The following is a 21,505-nucleotide window of genomic DNA, read 5'->3' as shown; positions in this document are numbered from 1 at the left end:
ATTACTCAAACACTTACGCCTTACAGTTTAACTCGTCCTTTCAGTGAAAATCTGAGAAAGCATTTGTTGAATTTTTTGTTGAAAACAAAAGTTCTGCCATGAAATTATTGCCTGTACCTGCATCTGTTTTTAAATGGAAAATATCTACATTAATGTTACTTTTCGCCCTGTGAAAATGGCTAAATCTAAACTTGTCTTACCCAGAGAGAAAGATGTTGTTTTTTACATGATATTTGCCTTGTTGATTCAAAGTATTTAGAACAAAAAAATTAGGACATATTTTAATGAAAATAGCAAGTCAAAACTGTAAATTGTTGCCTGAAAGTATTTGTTTATGATATTGCTCTGTTCTTCACCATTTAAGTGCGTGTTAAACCTAGATGATTTTCTGCAGTTTTATCTTAAAGTTCGGAATACTAAATGTAACTTCGTTGTCGGCCTTTTTAAAAAAAAATATTGTTATTTAAATTTAAATACATTGCATTTTTCACACATCAGTTTTAAGATTAAATTTATTAAACTAATTTTTGGAGTTTAAACAACAATTTCATTTGAAACATTCCCTACGTTCAAGAAGAATGTTTGTTTCTGTATGTAGAAATCTGACATTATAAACAATAATTATAATTATGGCTCTACAAGATTAAGAAAAGTGTCAGCATTCTGTTATTTTCCAATTTTTTTTATTCAAATCCAACAAAAATCGGCCCTTTGATAAAGGTTTGAAGTTACGTGGTAAAATATTTCTTCAGGGAAGTGAGCTCGAGTTAATTCATAATAATTAAGCATATCACCACATGCAGTCGCATGCTGTTTTTGCTTCAGAATCCCTTTAGATCAATCCCTGATTATCTAATTATCGCCACTTAACATGTGACTGGTAAACCCTTTGAACAATAAGAGTTATAGCTCCATGATTAACATGAGGTAATATGCTAATTACACGCTAATCGATAGTGGCGAAAACAAAATATTGATCGCTAACGACTGGTCGATATTTACAGGTATGGACGACAGCATAATACAGATAAATGTATTGATTTATACGGAGTTTCTACTCCCCGTATTAGACCTTCCTGCTAGATCTAGCCAGCATTTTGAAATGATGAAAATTTTACAAGGCTTAAATTTATGTTAAAAACAGAAGAAACAGCTATCCAAATAGATGATATTGATAAATTAGATGATTAGAATTATTTTTTAAAAATAATTTAATTACTTTTTCATTCAGCTGTCACACGCATGAAAGGTTATAATAAGAAAAAAGTTTAAAACTATGATAAAAGCCGAGAGTGCACCGCATGACAGGACCTATTCGCCCGTAGCGACACCTGTCAAATCACCTGGGAAGATAACTCAGCGAATGCTGCTATTGAGTTTCAAAATTTCTGGAGCCCTGTATATATATAATATTGGGACATATGTCCATGGACTTCTTGCTTGAATCAATCCATGAAATTAAATGCCAACAAACAGGTAAAATTCCAATTTATGTTCAAAATTTGAAATCCATAAATTCATCCCCCATGAAATAGCTGTTTTGAGCTAAAACCATGAAATTTCATGCCCATATAATCAAATCTTCATTTACCCCCACATAACTATCTAATACTCACACGTAATATTATCAGTAAAATCTATGAAACTTTTAAGTTTACACTCACAGAAGACAGAAAATAAAATTTTCAATGATAGTTTGTTTTGTTGGATATAAAGTGGGAACAACAATGTTCAGCCATATGACATTTACTTTCAAGCTTTTAATAGTGAACCCTAGAATCTGGTGCCCATCTCCTCTCAATTTCTGGCATGGATGGGCTCCTGGGTAGAGCCCCCACCATTCAGCATGCTAGCTGAATGACTTCCCGACATTACAACCCAAGCAGCACTCAACCTACCAAGCTTAGGAGCAACTGATTTAAAGTCAGCCATCTTCACCTCCGCTATGGAGATCCCTTCTTCAAAGACAAAGGTAAAAATCTATAACTTACTTCTTCCCATTTCCTCATTTCATCCAGCAAGCCTTTCTGCTCTTTTTCAAAGGGTGGTCTCACAAACTGACCATCTTCAGTGCTACAAAACATGACAGTGATACCAAATAATACTTTGAATCTCAAAGCAGTTTATTTGTATTATAGAGGTAGTAGACCCTTAATGACACTCGGCAATGTCCGTGTGATATTGTATTCCAGTTAAAACATTTGGCATTTTTCAGATGTAAATGTAGTTCAATGTGTACATACGATTCCATAAAAACTGTAAAATGGCAAAATCCCATATCAAGAATATGTAATTTGCCTATATCAATTACAGGTCCACTACACTAACACACATTTACTACAATATTTCAGTTACCGTAACCAGTGTTTATGATTCCTTACTGGTATTTACTTGTTCCCCACAAATAAACAAAAACTTTGTCACATGAATGACAAAACTCCCTCATAGAATATTTGCCTTATCAGGAATTCAAACTTAACAACCTCACAATTGGTAGTGTTGTGCTCTATGTACTGTCAGCTAATTGGGCAGACTATCTCACAGCAGACATATTTTCAGGATTTTACTAAATAATACCTATAGCTTGACTACAATATGCATTTGACTGACATTAACTTGAATGTAACTAGAAAACGACTGAAGCTAAATCTGAGTTAAACAGAAGTTTTTTATTATGAATGTACAGAAAGGTACAACAAAAATTAAATGGTATGTTATGTTCAAATAACAAAGAAATTTTAAGAATTTCATAACTGTTTGACCAATGACTTGTGTTATAATTTCGATGCAGATGGGAAAATCTGGCTCAAAGGTAACTCTACTGGCAGTAAAAAGTTCTCTCAATAACCATCTAATCAGACACCTGAGGACCAGATGCCGGTGTAACGGTCAGTTTTTTCCCCAGTCAGTTTTTTCCCCGGGGAAAAAACAGACTAGTTAGTTTCTTCCCCGGGGGAAAGAATTGACTAGTCAGTTTTTTCCCCGGGGAAGAAACTGACTGGTCAGTTCTTTCCCCCCCTAGTCAGTTTTTTCCCCCCAATTGCAACTGGTTACTCTTGATCATTCTTATGGGGGGAAAAAACTAACTAGTCAATTCTTTCCCCCCTCATCAATTTTCCTGGCTGGTCAGTTATTTCCAGGTGTAACGGTCAGTTTTTTCCCCACTGGTTACTCTTGATCATTCTTATGGGGGAAAAAAACTAACTAGTTAATTCTTTCCCCCCCCCCTCATCAATTTTCCTGACTAGTCAGTTTTCCCCGGGGAGAAGAAACTGACTGGTCAGTTCTTTCCCCCCCTAGTCAATTCCCCCCCCCCTCCAATTGCAACTGGTTACTTTTGATCATTCTTATGGGGGGAAAAAACTAACTAGTCAATTCTTCCCCCCCCCCCCCCCCCCCCCTCATCAATTTTCCTGGCTAGTCAGTTTTCCCCGGGGAGAAGAAACTGACTGGTCAGTTCTTCCCCCCCCCCCCCCAGTCAATTTTTCCCCCCAATTCCCCCCAATTGCAGCTGGTTACTTTTGATCATTCTTATTGGGGGAAAAAACTAACTAGTCAATTCTTTCCCCCCTTCTCGATTTTCCTAGCTAGTCAATTATTTCCCCTGTTAGTGAATTGGAACTGTTTATTCTTAACTAGATTGCTTTTTTATTTCCAATAGTCTGTTTTCATTTAAATTTCATATAATAAGAAATAGGTTTCATATTTTGTGTAAATTAATTAAGAAATGTTTTTAAATGAACTTACTTCAATTTCTGTTAAATATTCTTTCTAATTGCTGGTCTTTTTCCTGTTTCAATTTCTTCTAAGGTAAGGAAATTACTGCTGGTTAGTTCTTGTCCCACCTAGCCAGTAATTGACCAGTTAGGTGGGGGAAGTAAATTGACTGGTTAGTTCTTCCCCCGCCCCACCACTTGCCAATACAATACATGACTTATTGGACGGGGGAAGAAATTAACCTGTCAGTTCTTTCCCCATAGCCATGCAGTACTTGACTTGTCATGAGGGAGAAGAAATTGACAGGTCAGTTATTTCCCCAAAGCCATTTTTGCATAGGCTATTAAGTTGGAAAAGAAACTGACCAGTCAGTTCTTTCCCCCCAGTACTTGACCTGTCAGGTGGGGGAAGAAACTGACCAGTCAGTTCTTTCCCCCCCCCCCCCCCCCCCCCCCCCTCCTAGTTTTCGACCTGTCAGGTGGGGGAAGAAATTGACCGGTCAGTTCTTCCCCCCCCACCTCCCAGTTTTTGACCTGTCAGGTGGGGGAAGAAATTGACCAGTCAGTTCTTTCCTCCCTTGCCAGTACTTGACCTATTAGGTTGGGAACAAATTGACCAGTCAGTTCTTTCCCCCTTTGTCAGTACCTGACCTGTCAGGTGGGGGAATAAATTGACCGGTCAGTTCTTTCCCCCCTAGCCAGTACTTGACCTGTCAGGTGGGGGAAGAAATTGACCAGTCAATTCTTTCCCCCCTAGCCAGTACATGACCTGTCAGGTGGGGGAAGAAATTGACCAGTCAGTTCTTTCCCCCCTATTCTGTACTTGACCTAACAGGTTGGGGAAGAAATTGACTGGTCAGTTCTTTCCCCCCCCCCCCACTCCCCAGCCTGTACTTGACCTGTCAGGTCGGGGAAGAAATTGACCGGTCAATTCTCCCCCCCCCCCAGCCAGTACTTGACCTGTCAGGTGGGGGAAGAAATTGACTGGTCAATTCTTTCCCCCCTAGCCAGTACATGACCTGTCAGGTGGGGGAAGAAATTGACCAGTCAGTTCTTTCCCCCCTATTCTGTACTTGACCTATCAGGTTGGAGAAGAAATTGACTGGTCAGTTCTTTCCCCCCCCCCCCCTCCCCAGCCTGTACTTGACCTGTCAGGTGGGGGAAGAAATTGACCGGTCAGTTCTTTCCCCCCTATTCTGTACTTGACCTATCAGGTTGGGGAAGAAATTGACCAGTCAGTTCTTTCCCCCCTTGCCAGTACTTGACCTATTAGGTGGGGAACAAATTGACCAGTCAGTTCTTTCCCCCTTTGTCAGTACCTGACCTGTCAGGTGGGGGAAGAAATTGACCGGTCAGTTCTTTCCCCCCCCCCCCCCCAGCCAGTACTTGACCTGTCAGGTGGGGGAAGAAATTGACCAGTCAGTTCTTTCCCCCCTATTCTGTACTTGACCTATCAGGTTGGGGAAGAAATCGACTGGTCAGTTCTTTCCCCCCCCCCACCCTCCCCAGCCTGTACTTGACCTGTCAGGTGGGGGAAGAAATTGACCGGTCACTTCTTTCCCCCTCCCCCAGCCAGTACTTGACCTGTCAGGTGGGGGAAGAAACTGACCAGTCAGTTCTTTTCCCCCTATTCTGTACTTGACCTATCAGGTTGGGGAAGAAATTGACCGGTCACTTCTTTCCCCCCTTGCCAGTACTTGGCCTATTAGGTGGGGAACAAATTGACCAGTCAGTTCTTTCCCCCTTTGTCAGTACCTGACCTGTCAGATGGGGGAATAAACTGACCGGTCAGTTCTTTCCTCCCTAGCCAGTACTTGACCTGTCAGGTGGGGGAAGAAATTGACTGGTCAATTCTTCCCCTCTAGCCAGTACTTGACCTGTCAGGTGGGGGAAGAAATTGACTGTCAGTTCTTTCCCCCCCAGTGTGTACTTGACCTGTCAGGTTGGGGAAGAAATTGGGAAAGAACTGACTAGTCAATTTCTTCCCCCACCTGACAGGTCAAGTACTGGCTGGGGGGAAAGAACTGACCGGTCAATTTCTTCCCCCACCTGACAGGTCAAGTACTGGCTGGGGGGGGGGGGGGGGGGGAAAGAACTGACTGGTCAATTTCTTCCCCCCACCTGACAGGTCAAGTACTGGCTGGGGGGGGGGAAAGAACTGACCGGTCAATTTCTTCCCCCACCTGACAGGTCAAGTGCTGGCTGGGGGGGGGAAAGAACTGACCGGTCAATTTCTTCCCCAACCTGACATCCCAAGAACTGGCTAGGGGGAAAGAACTGACTGGTCAATTTCTTCCCCCTCCCGATAGGTAAATTACTGGCTAGGGGGGAAAGAACTGACCAGTCACCTACCTAACAGAGCCAGAACTGGCTAGGGGGGAAAGAACTGACTGGTCAATTTCTTCCCCCACCTGAAGATAAAGTACAGGCTAGGGGGGAAAGAACTGACCGGTCAATTTCTTCCCCCACCTGACAGGCCAAGACCTGGCTAGGGGGAAAGAACTGACTGGTCAGTTTCTTCCCCCACCTAACAGAGCCAGTACTGGCTAGGGGGGAAAGAACTGACTGGTCAATTTCTTCCCCCACCTGAAGATAAAGTACAGGCTAGGGGGGAAAGAACTGACCAGTCAATTTCTTCCCCCACCTGATAGGTCAAGTACATGCTAGGGGGGAAAGAACTGACCGGTCAATTTCTTCCCCCGTTTGACAGGTCAAGACCTGGCTAGGGGGAAAGAACTGACTGGTCAATTTCTTCCCCCACCTGAAGATAAAGTACAGGCTAGGGGGGAAAGAACTGACCAGTCAATTTCTTCCCCCTCCCGATAGGTAAAGTACTGGCTAGGGGGGAAAGACCTGGCCAGTCAATTAGATAGGTTTATTAAAATGAAAAATAATACCTATTTCATCTGAAATTTAAATGGAAAATGAATAGACACTTGTATCCCTAATAACAATATCGAAAGAAACCAGTACTTGAAGGGAAAACTTGACTAGGGGGAAAGAACTGACCGGTCAATTTTTTCCCCCACCTGACAGGTCAAGTACTGGCTAGGGGGGAAAGAACTGACCAGTCAATTACTTCCCCAACCTGACAGGTCAAGAACTGGCAAGGGGGGAAAGAACTGAACGGTCAATTTCCTCCCCCACCTGACAGGTCAAGAACTGACTAGGGGGAAAAGAACTGACCGGTCAATTTCTTCCCCCACCTGACAGGTCAAGTACTGGCTTGGGGGGGAAAGAACTGACCAGTCAATTTCTTCCCCCTGGGGAAAAATCTGACTAACTAGTCAGTTTCTTTCCCCATCAGAAAACTTATTCCAAGGGGGGAAAAAACTGACTAGGGGGGGAAGAAACTGACTAGTCAGTTTTTTCCCCGGGGGAAAGAATTGACTAGTCAGTTTTTTCCCCGGGGAAAGAACTGACTGGGGGAAAAACTGGGCTGTTACACCGGTATTCGATCTACATTTACAACCAGTGGTAGATTATTTTTCTTGCATATTGAATTTTTAAGGTTTTGTATAAATAAAGCAGTGTGCAGTGGCATTCTTAACCCTTACCCTGCTATATTTCTATAATGGACTGGTCCATCTTTCAATTTGGACAGTACCACTTATTATTCAAAGGGGTTTTCACTGAAAATTTACTGACTGAATAGCGAACAGTGCAGACCATGATCAGACTGCACGGATGTGCAGGCTGATCTTGGTCTGCACTGGTCGCAAAGGCAGAATCATCTGCCGCCAGCAGGCTAAGGGTTAAACAATTACCGAAAATGAACGTCCATAAAAAGAAGTGACGTCATGTTACGTTCAACAAAGTTCAACTTTAGTTTTAATTTTTGTAGTATTACATTATGTTTTTTCCATAAACTTATTTATTTTGAATTGAGAGAAATACTGTAAGATATGAGAAGCAACTGTAAAGTTATTTGATTTTTATCACACTTCACATAAAATACATAATCAATGCACAAATTGCCAGCTGTCATTAACAGCATGAGAGTCATCTGGCATGTGGGGTGCTTGGTGAGGTTTGCCTGCATAAGTAACATCACCTGAAACACCAATCTGGTGTGCAAGAAAATATACTGTTTGTTATATAATGTCAGAAAAAATGCATCTGTGAAAAAGAAATGATGTCTTTTCATACAATATCTAAATAAACATACAAGTGAAAATATACTCTTTGGAAAAGCATTTTCTGTGAAAGCAAACCAAAGATGGCAACATGCTATATCAGTGCTAGGAAAATGAAATTCAATTGTAAACCATGCACAAAACATAGGCATTCAATAAAATCTTGTGTAAAAATTGCAGGCTCATAAAAATCTTTTTGTAAAAGAATGAATGGAGAGAAAATAAAAGCACTAAAAGCAAGCTAAGTAACAAAAACCAGAAATCGAACAGCTCCACCTTTTGCATTCACCAGTTCTATACTATGGAAATTCATGACTCTTTCATACTCCCTACAAAAATTCAAGAGCCTTTCATACATCTATGAAAATTCAAGAGTCCTTTATACATCTATTAAATGTGAGAGTCATACATAATTTAACATTTTATCTTTGAAAATTCAAGATTCTTCAATACTCCAATGTCACAGGAAAATTCATCTATTAAATGTGAGAGACATACATAATTTAACATTTTATCTTTGAAAATTCAAGATTCTTCAATACTCCAATGTCACAGGAAAATTCAAGATTATTTTATACACCTAAAAAAAATTAAGACTTTTGCTCAAGTTTCAGACATGAATTTAATTCAACATATTAAATGTTGTTCCATCAAATTGCATATTGTTATTACCGGTAATTACTTTTAAAAATCTTTTACAGCAATTAAATATCCATGTTTTCAAGAGAGGTGAATACAGGAAGGTTTTTTGAAATTGAATTGCAAGAAAAAATGTAATGTACCATAACATCTGAAGAGTTGATGTTATACATATTCCATTTAGCACATGAGTCGGTACCTTAGAAAGGAAAACTTATAAAAAGTTATCTTGGTAATACTTTCAGTTCCTACTATTTTCTGCAATATAAACAATAATCTAATTATGTACAAGGAGTTTATTTTAATACTAGAAAACAACAAGAGTGCCAGAATGTCACAATATACGCCTGTCACAGCAAATTTCTTTACTTGCAAATGGTATTTTAATTTTGTGGTTGTTTAGTAATTATTGTAATTCTTCTGTTTTCTAAGTCTACAAAAAAAAAACCTACCAGGTAGAGATACCTTAAAATACACCTAAAATTTGAAAGTAACATCTATGTTGTACTACAGAAAAGTGGTCTTTGTTTTTCCCTACGGTCAATTATAAAAAAAGTTACAATATAAGTTATTTATTGTAACAACTAAGGGAAGTTAATCTTAAAAAAAACAAAAAAAAAACAAAAAACTCTAAGTCCACACAAAAATCCTTATCAGGTCAAAATACACCTCAAAATTGGATGTTACATGCATGTTGTACTACAGAAAAGTAGTCTCTCAATTTTTCCCTACGACTAGTAATGAAAAAGTTACAATATAAGCTATTTATAGTAAGAACAAATGGAAGTAATTCTAAAGAAGGGACCTGCGCATGACACTCCGTCTCATGATGGTGTACAATTGTGCCAAGTTACATCAAAATCCCTCCATGCATGAAGAAGATATGCTCCGGACAAAGTCATTCTTGTATCTGACCTTTGGCCACTAAGTGTGACCTTGACCTTAGATCTAGGGACCTGGTTCTTGTGCATGACACTCCGTCTCGTGGTGGTGAACATTTGTGCCAAGTTTTATCAAAATCCCTCTATGCATGAAGAAGATAAGCTCCTGACAAAGTCATCCTTGTATCTGACCTTTGGCCTCTAAGTGTGACCTTGACCTTAGACCTAGGGACCTGGTTCTTGCGCATCACACTCCGTCTCATGATGGGCAAACAATTGTGCCAAGTTACATCAAAATCCCTTCATGCATGAAGAAGATAAACGCCGGACAAAGTCATTATTGAATTTGACCTTTGACCTCTAAGTGTGTCCTTGACCTTAGATCTAGGGATCTGGTTCTTGCGCACGGCACTCCGTCTTATGATGGTGAACAATTGTGCCAAGTTTCATCAAAATCCCTCCATGCATGAAAAAGATATGCTCCGGACAAAATCTGTGGACGCCGCCCGCCAGGGGCGTTCCCATAATACGTTACGTTTTTCAAACGGGCATATAACTAGAACTGTCACAGGAGTGACGAATACACCCACAATATGGTCTTGTCACGGAAAAATGGCAACCATAAGAAAGACATGGCCACAAGAAGGTGCAATTTAAATCGAACTTGACCTGTATTTTATGATGTTACACCTGTGTACCAAAATTTATCTAAATCTGTCAAGCCTTTCGTGAGTTATTGTCCGGCAACCATGAGTCTGGCAAATTTTAAGTTGGAAAGGGGCCATAACTACATAAAACAAGAGCCATGTTACACATGGCTAATCCCCCCCGCCGGGCATATTATAACTGAAGGCTAAAGTTCCTGGCAAGTTAGTGTCTGAAAGTATTAATTTTGGGGAAAGCTTTGAAGAACCGTTTAGTTGTGGTCCGCATCAGGGGTTTTAAGATGTGGAAGAAAGAATAAGTCAGTACTGAGGTGGTTTACTGCTAAATTTTATTAATTTTCACGAACAGTATAGCTATGATGTTTTTCTATATGGCTACTGTAAAAAGAAGGAATGGAAAGCAAACAGGGAACAAGAGTGCCAGAATGTCACAATATATGCCCGTCAAAGCAAATTTCTTTACTCTAGCAGCTATATTTGCAAATGGAATGTTAATTTTGTGGTTGTTTAGTAATCATTGTAAGTCTTTTGTTTTTTAAAGTCCACAAAAAAACTCCTTACCAGGTAGAGATACCTTATATATAATAAAATACACCTAAAATTGGTGAGTAACATCTATGTTGTACCACAGAAAAGTGGTCTTGTTTTTTCCCTAGGGTCAATTATAAAAATGTTACAATATAAGTTATTTATAGTAACAACTAAGGGAAGTTAACCTTTAAAAAAAAAAAAAAAAAAAAAAAAAAATTGCAAGTCCACACAAAAATCTTTATCAGGTAGAGATTGGTCAAAATACACCTCAAAATTGGATTTAGCACGCTTGTTGTACTACAGAAAAGTGGTCTTGATTTTTCCCTACAAATAGTAATGAAAAAGTTACAATAAAAGCTATTTAAAGTACCAATAAAGGGAAGTAATTCTAAAGAAGGGAACTGCGCATGACACTTCGTCTCATGTTGGTGTATAATTGTGCCAAGTTACATCAAAATCCTTCCATGCATGAAGAAGAAATGCTTCGGACAAAGTCATTCTTGTATCTGACCTTTGGCCTCTAAGTGTGACCTTGACCTTAGGTCTAGTGACCTGGATCTTGCGCATGACACTCCGTCTCGTGGTGGTGAACATTTGTGCCAAGTTATATCAAAATCCCTCTATGCATGAAGAAGAAATGCTCCGGACAAAGTTTTTATTCTTGTATCCTTTGACCTCTAAGTGTGACCTTGACCTTTGAACTAGGGACCTGGTTCTTGCGCACGACACTCCGCCTCGTGGTGGTAAACATTTGTGCCAAGATATATCAAAATCCCTCCATGCATGAAGAAGATATGCTCCGGACAATTTTTTTAAAGAAAATATCATAAAGGGAAATAACTCAAAAAATAGGCAAGGCAGAGTTATTGTTCTTGCACAATGCACTTCCTCCCAATGTGTTCTATCAGTGTATGAAGTTTGAAGAAAATCCCTCCAGTACTTTTGGGGTTATGCTCCGGACAAAATGTTTTAAGAAAATATGATAAAGGGGAATAACTCAAAAAATAGGCAAGGTAGAGTTATTGCTCTTGCACACTGCACTTCCTCCCAACGTGTTCTATCAGTGTATGAAGTTTGAAGAAAATCCCTCCAGTACTTTTGGAGTTATGCTCCGGACAAAGATTGTTGCGGACGGACGCACGCACGCACACACGCACGCACGGACGGAGAGCATTTCTAATATCCCCTTCGCCTTTGGCGGGGGGATAAAAAATTGGTGGTTTGTAGCCAAAGTCAAACTTTACCTGTATTTTATGATGTTACACCTGTGTACCTAAAACATTTAAATCTGTCAAGAACTGTCACTGGAGTATTTAATGACTCCAATGGTGGATGAATATTGCACAATAGCTTGAGTCTTGATATCAAATGATAAGAGAGGTACAGATAAAGTGTATCATGTATCAAAACACTATATAAGTATAATTCTAAGCAAAAAGGGGGCATAATCCAGGAAATATTGGTGCAAGAGTTATGCACCTTGTGTCATATGATGTGGGTGATGATGTGGAACAACTACTTCAAGTCTGAATCAAATGCATTTCGTAATAACTGAGATATAGTGAAAATGCATCAAAATTGTATTTTATGATGTTACACCTGTGTACCAAAAACATTTAAATCTGTCAAGAACTGTCAATGGAGTATTTAATGACTCCAATGGTGGATGAATATTGCACAATAACTTGAGTCTATGTTAAAAAATATCAAATAATAAGAGAGGTACAGATAAAGTGTATCAAAACACTATATAAGTATAATTCTAAGCAAAAAGGGGGCATAATTCAGGAAATATTGGTGCAAGAGTTATGCACCTTGTGTCATATGATGTGGGTGATGATGTGGAACAGCTACTTCTTTTATTTGACCTAGTGACCTAGTTTTTGACCCCAGATGACCCATATCCAAACCTGACCTAGATTTCATCAAGGAAATCATTCTGACCAAATTTCATAAAGATCAATTGAAAAATACAGCCTCTATTGCATACACAAGGTTTTTCTTTGATTTGATCTAGTGACCTAATTTTTGACCACAGATGACCAATAACCAAATTCTACCTGAATTTTATCAAGGCAATAATTCTGACCAAATTTCATAAAGATCAATTGAAAAATACAGCCTCTATTGCATACACAAGGTTTTTCTTTGATTTGACCTAGTGACCTAATTTTTGATCCAAGATGACCCATATTCAAACCTGACCAAGATTTTATCAAGGCAATCATTCTGACTGAATTTCATGAAGATCAATTGAAAAATATAGCCTCTATCGCATACACAAGGTTTTTCTTTGATTTGACCTAATGATCTACTTTTTGACCCCAGATGACCCATATTCAAAGTTAACCTAGATTTCATCAAGGCAATCATTCTGACCAAAATTCATGAAGATTAATTGAACAAGAGGGCCAAGATGGCCCTAGGTCGCTCACCTAAGAAACACACCATAACAGTGTAAAGCATGTTTGACCTAGTGATTTCATGGAAACAAATATTCTAACCAATTTTCATTAAGATTGGACCAAAAAATTGGTCTCTTGCGATAAAACAAGCATTTTCTTAGATATGACCTAGTTTTTGACCCTAGATGACCCATGTTCAAACTCAACCTAGATTTTATCAAGGCAATCATTCTGACCAAAATTTATGAAGATCAATTGAAAAATACAGCCCCTATCACATACACAAGTTTTTTCTTTGATTTGACCTAGTGACCTAGTTTTTGACCTCAGATGACCCATATTCAAATTCGACCTAGATTTCATTAAGGCAATCACTCTGACCAAATTTCATAAAAATCATTTGAAAAAAACAGTCTCTATCGCATACACAAGATTTTTCTTTAATTTGACCTAGTGACCTAGTTTTTGACCTCAGATAACCCATATTCAAACTCGACCTAGATTTCATCAAGGCAATCACTCTGACCATATTTCATGAAGATCAATTGAAAAATACATCCTCTATTGCATACACAATGTTTTTCTTCGATTTGACCTAGTGACCTAGTTTTTGACCCCAGATGACCCATTTTCGAACTCGGCCTAGATTTTATCAAGGTAATCATTCTGGCTAAATTTCATGAAGATCAGTTGAAAAATACAGTCTCTATTGCATACACAAGGTTTTTCTTTGATTTGACCTAGTGACCTAGTTTTTGACCCCAGATGACCCATTTCGAACTTGGTCTAAATTTCATCAAGGTAATCATTCTGACCAAAATTCATGAAGATCAATTGAAAAATACAGCCTCTATTGCATACACAAGGTTTTTCCTTGATTTGACCTAGTGACCTAGTTTTTGACCCCAGATGACCCATTTTCGAACTCGGCCTAGATTTCATCAAGGTAATCATTCTGACCAAAATTCATGAAGATCAATTGAAAAATACCACCTCTATCACATACACAAGGTTTTTCTTTGATTTGACCTAGTGACCTAGTTTTTGACCCGAGATGACCCATTTTCGAACTCGGCCTAGATTTCATCAAGGTTATCATTCTGACCAATATTCATGAAGATCAATTGAAAAATACAGCCTCTATCGCATACACAAGGTTTTTCTTTGATTTGACCTAGTGACCTAGTTTTTGACCCGAGATGACCCATTTTCGAACTCGGCCTAGATTTCATCAAGGTTATCATTCTGACCAATATTCATGAAGATCAATTGAAAAATACAGCCTCTATCGCATACACAACGTTTTTCTTTGATTTGACCTAGTGACCTAGTTTTTGACCCGAGATGACCCATTTTTGAACTCGGCCTACATTTCATCAAGGTTATCATTCTGACCAATATTCATGAAGATTAATTGAAAAATACAGCCTCTATCGCATACACAAGCTAAATGTTGACAGACGGACGACAGACGACGGACGACGGACATCGATCGATCAGAAAAACTCACCTGAGCATTGCTCAGGTGAGCTAAAAATACAGCCTCTATTGCATACACAAGGTTTTTCTTTAATTTGACCTAGTGACCTAGTTTTTGACCCCAGATGACCCATTTACGAACTCGGCCTAGATTTCATCAGGGTAATCATTCTGACCAAAATTCATGAAGATTAATTGAAAAATACAGCCTCTATCGCATACACAAGGTTTTTCTTTGATTTGACCTAGTGACCTAGTTTTTGACCCCAAATGACCCATTTTCGAACTCGGCCTAGATTTCATCAAGGTAATCATTCTGACCAAATTTCATGAAGATCAGTTGAAAAATACAGCCTCTATCGCATACACAAGCTAAATGTTGACGGACAGACGACAGACAGACGCCGGACATCGAGTGATCAGAAAAACTCACCTGAGCATTGCTCAGGTGAGCTAACAAAGGGTGGTGTGGTTGAGGGGAGAGGGGTATATGAAGTTTTGTCCTAAATGAAACATACTTGGGAGGTTGCAAGGATGCTACAGACTAAGTTTAGTGATATGGTGTTATCTCAAGTTATTTTCTGTATTTTTTTTTTGCTCTGGTGGATCTGTATGCAGTGAAGAAGAATGGTTTGTATAACAGACCAGTTTCCCATTCAACGAATTTAGCATTCTCGGGATTTCTCGCCAAATCCCGCATTTTCAAAATGAGGCGCAGACTGCCAGGTCAGAACTAAGTGATAATGATAATGAAGCGATAGGATGTTGCTTGACAAAATAATTTACCATTCCTACAGAAAAGTCAGTGTTCTTGAGTTCCTTAAAAGTCAATAAAAAAGAAATATTAAATGTAAATTTTTAATTTGGTAACAAATATTAGACCAAAATTGATAGATCTAAATTACATAAGTGCGACACAGTGCTCTGACATTCAAATCACTGCTTTTTTTCAAAATAGGTAGTTGCTATTCAAAACTTTAATCCCTCTATTCTTTAGACTAATTTAAATACTAATAAGATTTTACAAGATGCTAAAATGCTTTCAGACTGTCACAGCCTTTTCAGTTGCTATAAATTTGTGTCTATTAGCAATAGTTATTGGATATTTTGTACAATGCTTTTTTCAAGTTTTTTTTTTATCATTTTTGGTTGCAGGTTTATCCCGCTACCAAAGTTAAGTGTATTTCTGACAATCATGTCATCTTTATTTGATTCCAAATCACATCCAAAGGATGTTCATGTGCTACACAAAATAGTCCCATTCATGAACAATGCGGATGAATTATCAATGATCAAGCAGTTCTTATTCATCCCCTATCCATTCACACTGACCATTTAGATTATATAAGATCTGTCAATGATAAGGTATTCCAGCCCATGGTTACATCACTGACTTCCAGCTGTCATTTAAGATAAGTTCATGTAAGGTCAGGCAGAGTTTATCTTAGATATGAGGCACATTAGTATTTGTTTCTTATACATGTATATTTATAGATTGGCATTTAAAATGAAAATAAATCCAGCAAAACCCGCAACCACCAGACATCTCAAGGCTTTGATTAATACTTATGCTCAGTTTTGTATATACCTGATTTCGCAGTAAATTACTACTGTTCTAGTTATCCTTGATTTTTGGAACCAGGCTTCGGGTTCTGGCATTTGATTTTAACTCGGTAACTGGAATTTGAATTAAAGTTAAATCAAGTTGAAATATCACTTTTCAATAAATGCAAAGACATCGGATTATAACCAGCATTTAGTAGCTTTTCAACCAACATGTCCATTTTATTTAGCAAGGAAGAACTATGTTTATTCTCAACTGATCCCCTCACTTTAGCCGACAAAACTATTCACTTTTATTCAGTTGCAAGTAAAATATTGTTGTGCCTTGGTGGTTTGTCTACATTGTGAGAATTCTTTGTATCAGTGAGTTGTGCGAAAATGTAAAAGAAAGAAAGTTTTATTTCGGATAATTGCAAAATATTCTAGGTTGTTGACAATCTAAATGCAAGCTGTTATCTGACTATATATAGCGCCATACGGAATCTTTAAATGACACCCTAAAATATAACGGATCAAAAGAACTTTACCAGTTTCCATTTTATGTGATCTTGTATCTATTTGAAAAGCGGTATGATTTTAATTAACAACAATGTAAATGTGTTTCCCGCCAATCCAAATAGTTTTAGGCTTGCCTTGAGTTTTTTATTCGAAATCTTAAAGTTAATAATTTGATATTTTATTAGTATGTTACAATTTTCTAAGTGCAGATGCATCTAAACATAGCTTTTACCACATTTTGGCTGTTTTATACACTGCGTGAATTTTCTTCTACAAACGCATTGCCTAGACTCGCTTAATCGCCTTATATTGACTTTTACTATTTAGTTATTATAATTACTTACAAATGAAAGTACTTTTAAAAGATGCATACATCTGGAGACATTTTCCTGCTTTAAATAAATACTTGCAAATTGGTCAAAGTAATAAGAAAACCAACCTGATGTCAATCAAGAAGGTGTGTGTGTGTGTGTTCGGGTTTAACGTCTTTTTCAACAATTTTTCAGTCATATAAACGACGGTGTCTACTTGTAGCAGTGAGCACAATGCCCAACTTTATAGTGCTGCCTCACTGGAATATCACGCCGTAGACACGTGGCATGATACCCCACCCAGTCACATTATACTGACACCGGGCTGACCAGTCCTAGCACTATCCCCTTAATGCTGAGTGCCAAGCGAGGAAGCTGCTAGTACCATTTTTTGCGTCTTTGGTATGACGCGGCCGGGGATCGAACCCACGACCTCCCGCACTCTAAGCTTTTAATTTCACTTGCAACGTAATAAGGATAATATAATGAATATGTATAGAAATGAAGTTTTCATTCATTTCATTATGGAACCAACTGGCAGGAAATGTGTAAAGAAGTCTAAGAATAAAATTCAATTTTGTCCCATATTTTATTAGAAAGAACGATTATTACGATATATCAATATCTCCACCCAGCAGTCTGCACCTCGTTTTGGATAACTATATGCAGATAACTCTACATGTAACCACGGAATGGGAAAAGGGTCTATTCTGAGAGGTCGATGCAAATATGCTTCTTCCTAAATTTGCTGAATATCAATCAAGCTGGATCATGGGAAATTCTTTTTAAAAAATCTTGACATCAGATAAATATCAAAACCATGTTAAAAAGAGCAAAAATCAGTCTAAAAGAACAGGAAATCTTCCTGCAATTTGGCCAATGCTTAATTTTTGTTCAAATCCCATAATGAACTTATGTGCTAAATGGAATATGTATGGTAAATGTTTCCTAGATAACATTCTACACTTCATTATTGTCAATTCTTGTGTTAGATACTTACAAAATAGGTTTTCTAGATTATAAGATACCAAAACAATATTAGCTAGCAATGCTACATAAAAACCTTTACACAAAGAAACAAAAGAAATATAAGATAACCAATGGCTATCCAACAAAGACTATTTCTGCTTTTCAACATGAAGAGCTGCAGAAAAAGTATTAGTTGGTGCAATGAGAAAGTTGAAAGGAAAATCAATTTTTTGTTTGGTCTTCTATAAGCTTTCAAAAAGTATGAAAATATAAAAGATATACATTTAAAAATTTTGTTACTGTTTTCTATTAAGCTAACTATAATTATGTCCTTACCATCTTACAATTAACATGAAAAGACAAAATAAGATTAAAAAACTTTAAAACAGTACTCATGGAATATTTTACATTTAATTACAATAGTCAAGAAACAGCTTTTCTGGCTGAAATAATACATTCAGCAACAGACAAAAGAGTCTCACAATAAGCAACAAAGGTAAATGACTCTGATTATATATATTTTATATATATACAGTCATGTGTGCACAAGACAAGCTGCAAAGCAAATCTGTCAATGTAATAACAGCACATAGTACTCAAATATAAAACTGTTACCGAACGTCCCACCAAGCTTACCTGTATCTATGGACCAAATCAATAAGAAAAGTTAGAGTTCATCATACGCAAATAAATAAAATGCAACCTAGTTCACACAGTAATTTGAGCCTTTAACTTGATTTACTAAACATGTACTAGCCAAACAAATCTAGCAACATTTTTATATCTACAAGCACATATATTTGCTATATACTTCAAAGCAAATAAGTAAACTAGCAGATTTCCTTGTCAGAATGTTTATAACATTGACTTGATTTAGAAAAATAAACTTATGAAAATTTTGTATCAAAAGACTTATTGTCTGTTCAGTAGAAAGGTGAGGACTAAATGAGGTATGGAAAATTCTTATTCCCTTTGTCGAGTAATGACAAACATTTTATATATTTTTACAATATCAAAAATACTTACAAACATTTCCTTAGTTCTTTAAGCCACCTATCAATGCCTGGCGACAGTAATCGGAGCTGCTGTCTCATTTCTTCTTCACGATGTTTGAGTGCAATACTGAACTCTTCAACCATATCTCGCCATCTCTCTACAAACGTCTGCAAAATTTTTACAAATTTAATTCACACCTACACTGTAACCTCTTTAGGGCCTGTATTCATCAATGTTTTGAGCCTGAAACTTAGATCTAAGACTTGAAATGGCTAAATTTTCAGAGTGAAAATGCCTCAAAATTAAGTAAAAGGGGACATAATTCATGAAATATTGGTACCAGAGTAATGGACCTTGTGTCATAAGATGTGGTTGATAAGGTGGAACAACTTTTTTAAGTCTGAATCAAATCCATTTAGTAATAACTAATATAGAGTGAAAGTGTATCAAAACTTTAACCTGAAATTCTAAGTAAAAAGGGGGGATAATTCATGAAAAATTGGTGCAAGTGTTGTGTCCTTTGTGTCATATGATGTGAGTGATGATGTTGAATAACTATTTTAAGTTTGAATCCAATCTATTTAGTAATAATCGACATAGAGTGAAAGTGCATCAAAATTTTAACCTGAAATTCTAAGTAAAAGGGGGGGGGGGGGGGGGGAGAGAGCATAATTCATGAAATATTGGTACCAGAGTTATTGACATTGAGTCATATGATGTGGTTAATAAGGTGGAACAACTATTTTAAGTTTGAATGAATCAAATTCATTTAGTAATAACTGAGAAAGAGTGAAAATGCATCAAAACTTAAAAACCTGAATATCTAAGTAAAAAGAGGAGATAATTCATGAAATATTGGTGCAAGAGTTATGGCCCTTGTGCCATATGATGTGAGTGATGATGTTGAATAACTATTTTAAGTTTGAATCAAATCTGAGAAAAGGGTGAAAGTGCATGAAAACTTTAACCTGAAATTCTAAGTAAAAGGGGGCATAATTCATGAAAAATTGGTGTCAGAGTTATTCACCTTGTGTCACATGATGTGGGTGATAAGGTGGAACATCTATTTTAAGTTTGAATCAAATCCATTTAGTTATAACTGAGATATAGTGAAATTGCATCAAAACTTTAACTTGAAATTCTAAGTAAAAAAGGGGGATAATTCACAAAGAACTGGTGTCAGAGTTATGCACCTTGTGTCACATGATGTGGGTGATAAGGTGGAACATCTATTTTAACTTTGAAACAAATCCATTAAGTAATAACTGAGATATAGATTTCGGGACGGGACGGGACAAAACTGACTCCTATATAGCCCCCCACAAACATGTTTGGTGGGGGTATAAAAAACATCTGACCATCATAATTCACCACATATTAAAATAAATGCTTGTCCAGCTGCCTCATAACATTTTTTCTACATTAGGGTGACATCTTTATAATTCTACAGAATTTTCAAGAAGTAAATGTCACAAACTCACATTTTTTTTCTGCATAAGTGTGGTATCACCATCACTTCAGAGTATTTTCAAAAAGTGAACTTTAGGAATACCTGTATTTTTGTCAGGAGATCTGTGTCCTTATCACTAAGCAGTATAGTAAAATGATGAGCAAGCTTGGCCCAGGCTTTCTCGTTCACATGTAAACGTTTAGCAGTGGTTAGTCCAGCCTCTTCTGTAACCTGGATACAAAGCAAAACTATCACTCATTCTCCTGGACTTACATTTTAGTAGTCTATTCATTTTCATAAAATTTGCATCTGTATGCATATAAACTGATCACATTCAAGGCCATTCTAGTGGCTCAAGTCATTATACTGTATTACTGACCAGATGATGTCACTTTGGATAATCAAGGAAAAGTAAAAATAAGATATTAAAGTAGAAGATGCTTTTATAGAAAAGCATGTCTCCCTTAAAAGCATTGTCATAGGCGAGAAGTCAATAGGGAGCCAAAATCAAAGTGACCCTGATGGTAAGCTAAGTGATTGAAATGCAATAGTGATCATCTATATGGATATGGTTTTCATTGTTCAGGTCCTTGTGGTCTTGTGGGGTGAGACATACTACTCAATAAGTCCAACAATCCTAGAAAGTGTGCAGGTTCTGGGTCAAATGGTTCTCAAATTACAGATCGGAACAGTTTTCATGCCTCAGGGCCATGTGAGCTTGACCTTTGACCTACTGACCCAAAATCATTTGCATGTCCAATAATCCTTTGAAGTTTCAAGGTTCTGAGTCAAGAGGTTCTCAAGTTATTGATCAGAAACGGTTTTCCATTTTCTGGCCCCTGTGACCTTGACCTTTGACTAAGCGATCCCAAAATCAAAAGGAGTCATCTACTCAGCATGTCAAATCATCCTGTGAAGTTTCAAGGTTCTGGGTCAAGTGGTTCTCAAGTAATGAATCAGAATTGAATTTCCATGTTCTGGTCCCTGTGACCTTGAAATTTGAAAGAGTGACCCCTAGATCAATATGGGTCATCTTCTCTGCATGTCCAATCATCCTATGAAGTTTCAGTTTTCTGGGTCAAGTTGTTCTCTAATTATTGATCGGAAACTGTTTTCCATGTTCTTGCCCCTGTGAACTTGACCTTCACAACCAAGTGACCCCAAGACATATAAAGGTCATCTACTTGGCATGTTCAATCATCCTATGAAGTTATGACATTCTTGGTAGAGTGGTTATGAAGTTATTGATCAGAAACCGTTTTCCAT

The 21,505-nt window shown here is 37.6% G+C and overlaps 1 protein-coding gene across 1 annotated transcript in view; it reads right to left on the bottom strand.

The window, feature by feature from the left end:
* The window catches only part of LOC123563858 (axonemal dynein light chain domain-containing protein 1-like), a 168,961-nt gene that overhangs the window by 107,792 nt on the left and 39,664 nt on the right, over nucleotides 1-21,505 (bottom strand). Inside the window, exons 13-15 of the mRNA XM_053524238.1 lie at nucleotides 20,342-20,470; nucleotides 18,820-18,956; nucleotides 1,992-2,073 (exon numbers count right to left, since the gene is read on the bottom strand). Coding sequence (XP_053380213.1) covers nucleotides 1,992-2,073; nucleotides 18,820-18,956; nucleotides 20,342-20,470 — 348 coding nt within the window. The remainder of the gene's footprint in view (nucleotides 1-1,991; nucleotides 2,074-18,819; nucleotides 18,957-20,341; nucleotides 20,471-21,505) is intronic.

The sequence above is a fragment of the Mercenaria mercenaria genome, chromosome 15, assembly GCF_021730395.1.
Source record: "Mercenaria mercenaria strain notata chromosome 15, MADL_Memer_1, whole genome shotgun sequence".
In the NCBI taxonomy this organism is placed as follows: Eukaryota; Metazoa; Mollusca; class Bivalvia; order Venerida; family Veneridae; genus Mercenaria; species Mercenaria mercenaria.
Note: the sequence above shows the minus strand (reverse complement) of the source record. Positions and strands in the feature narration are given on the sequence as shown.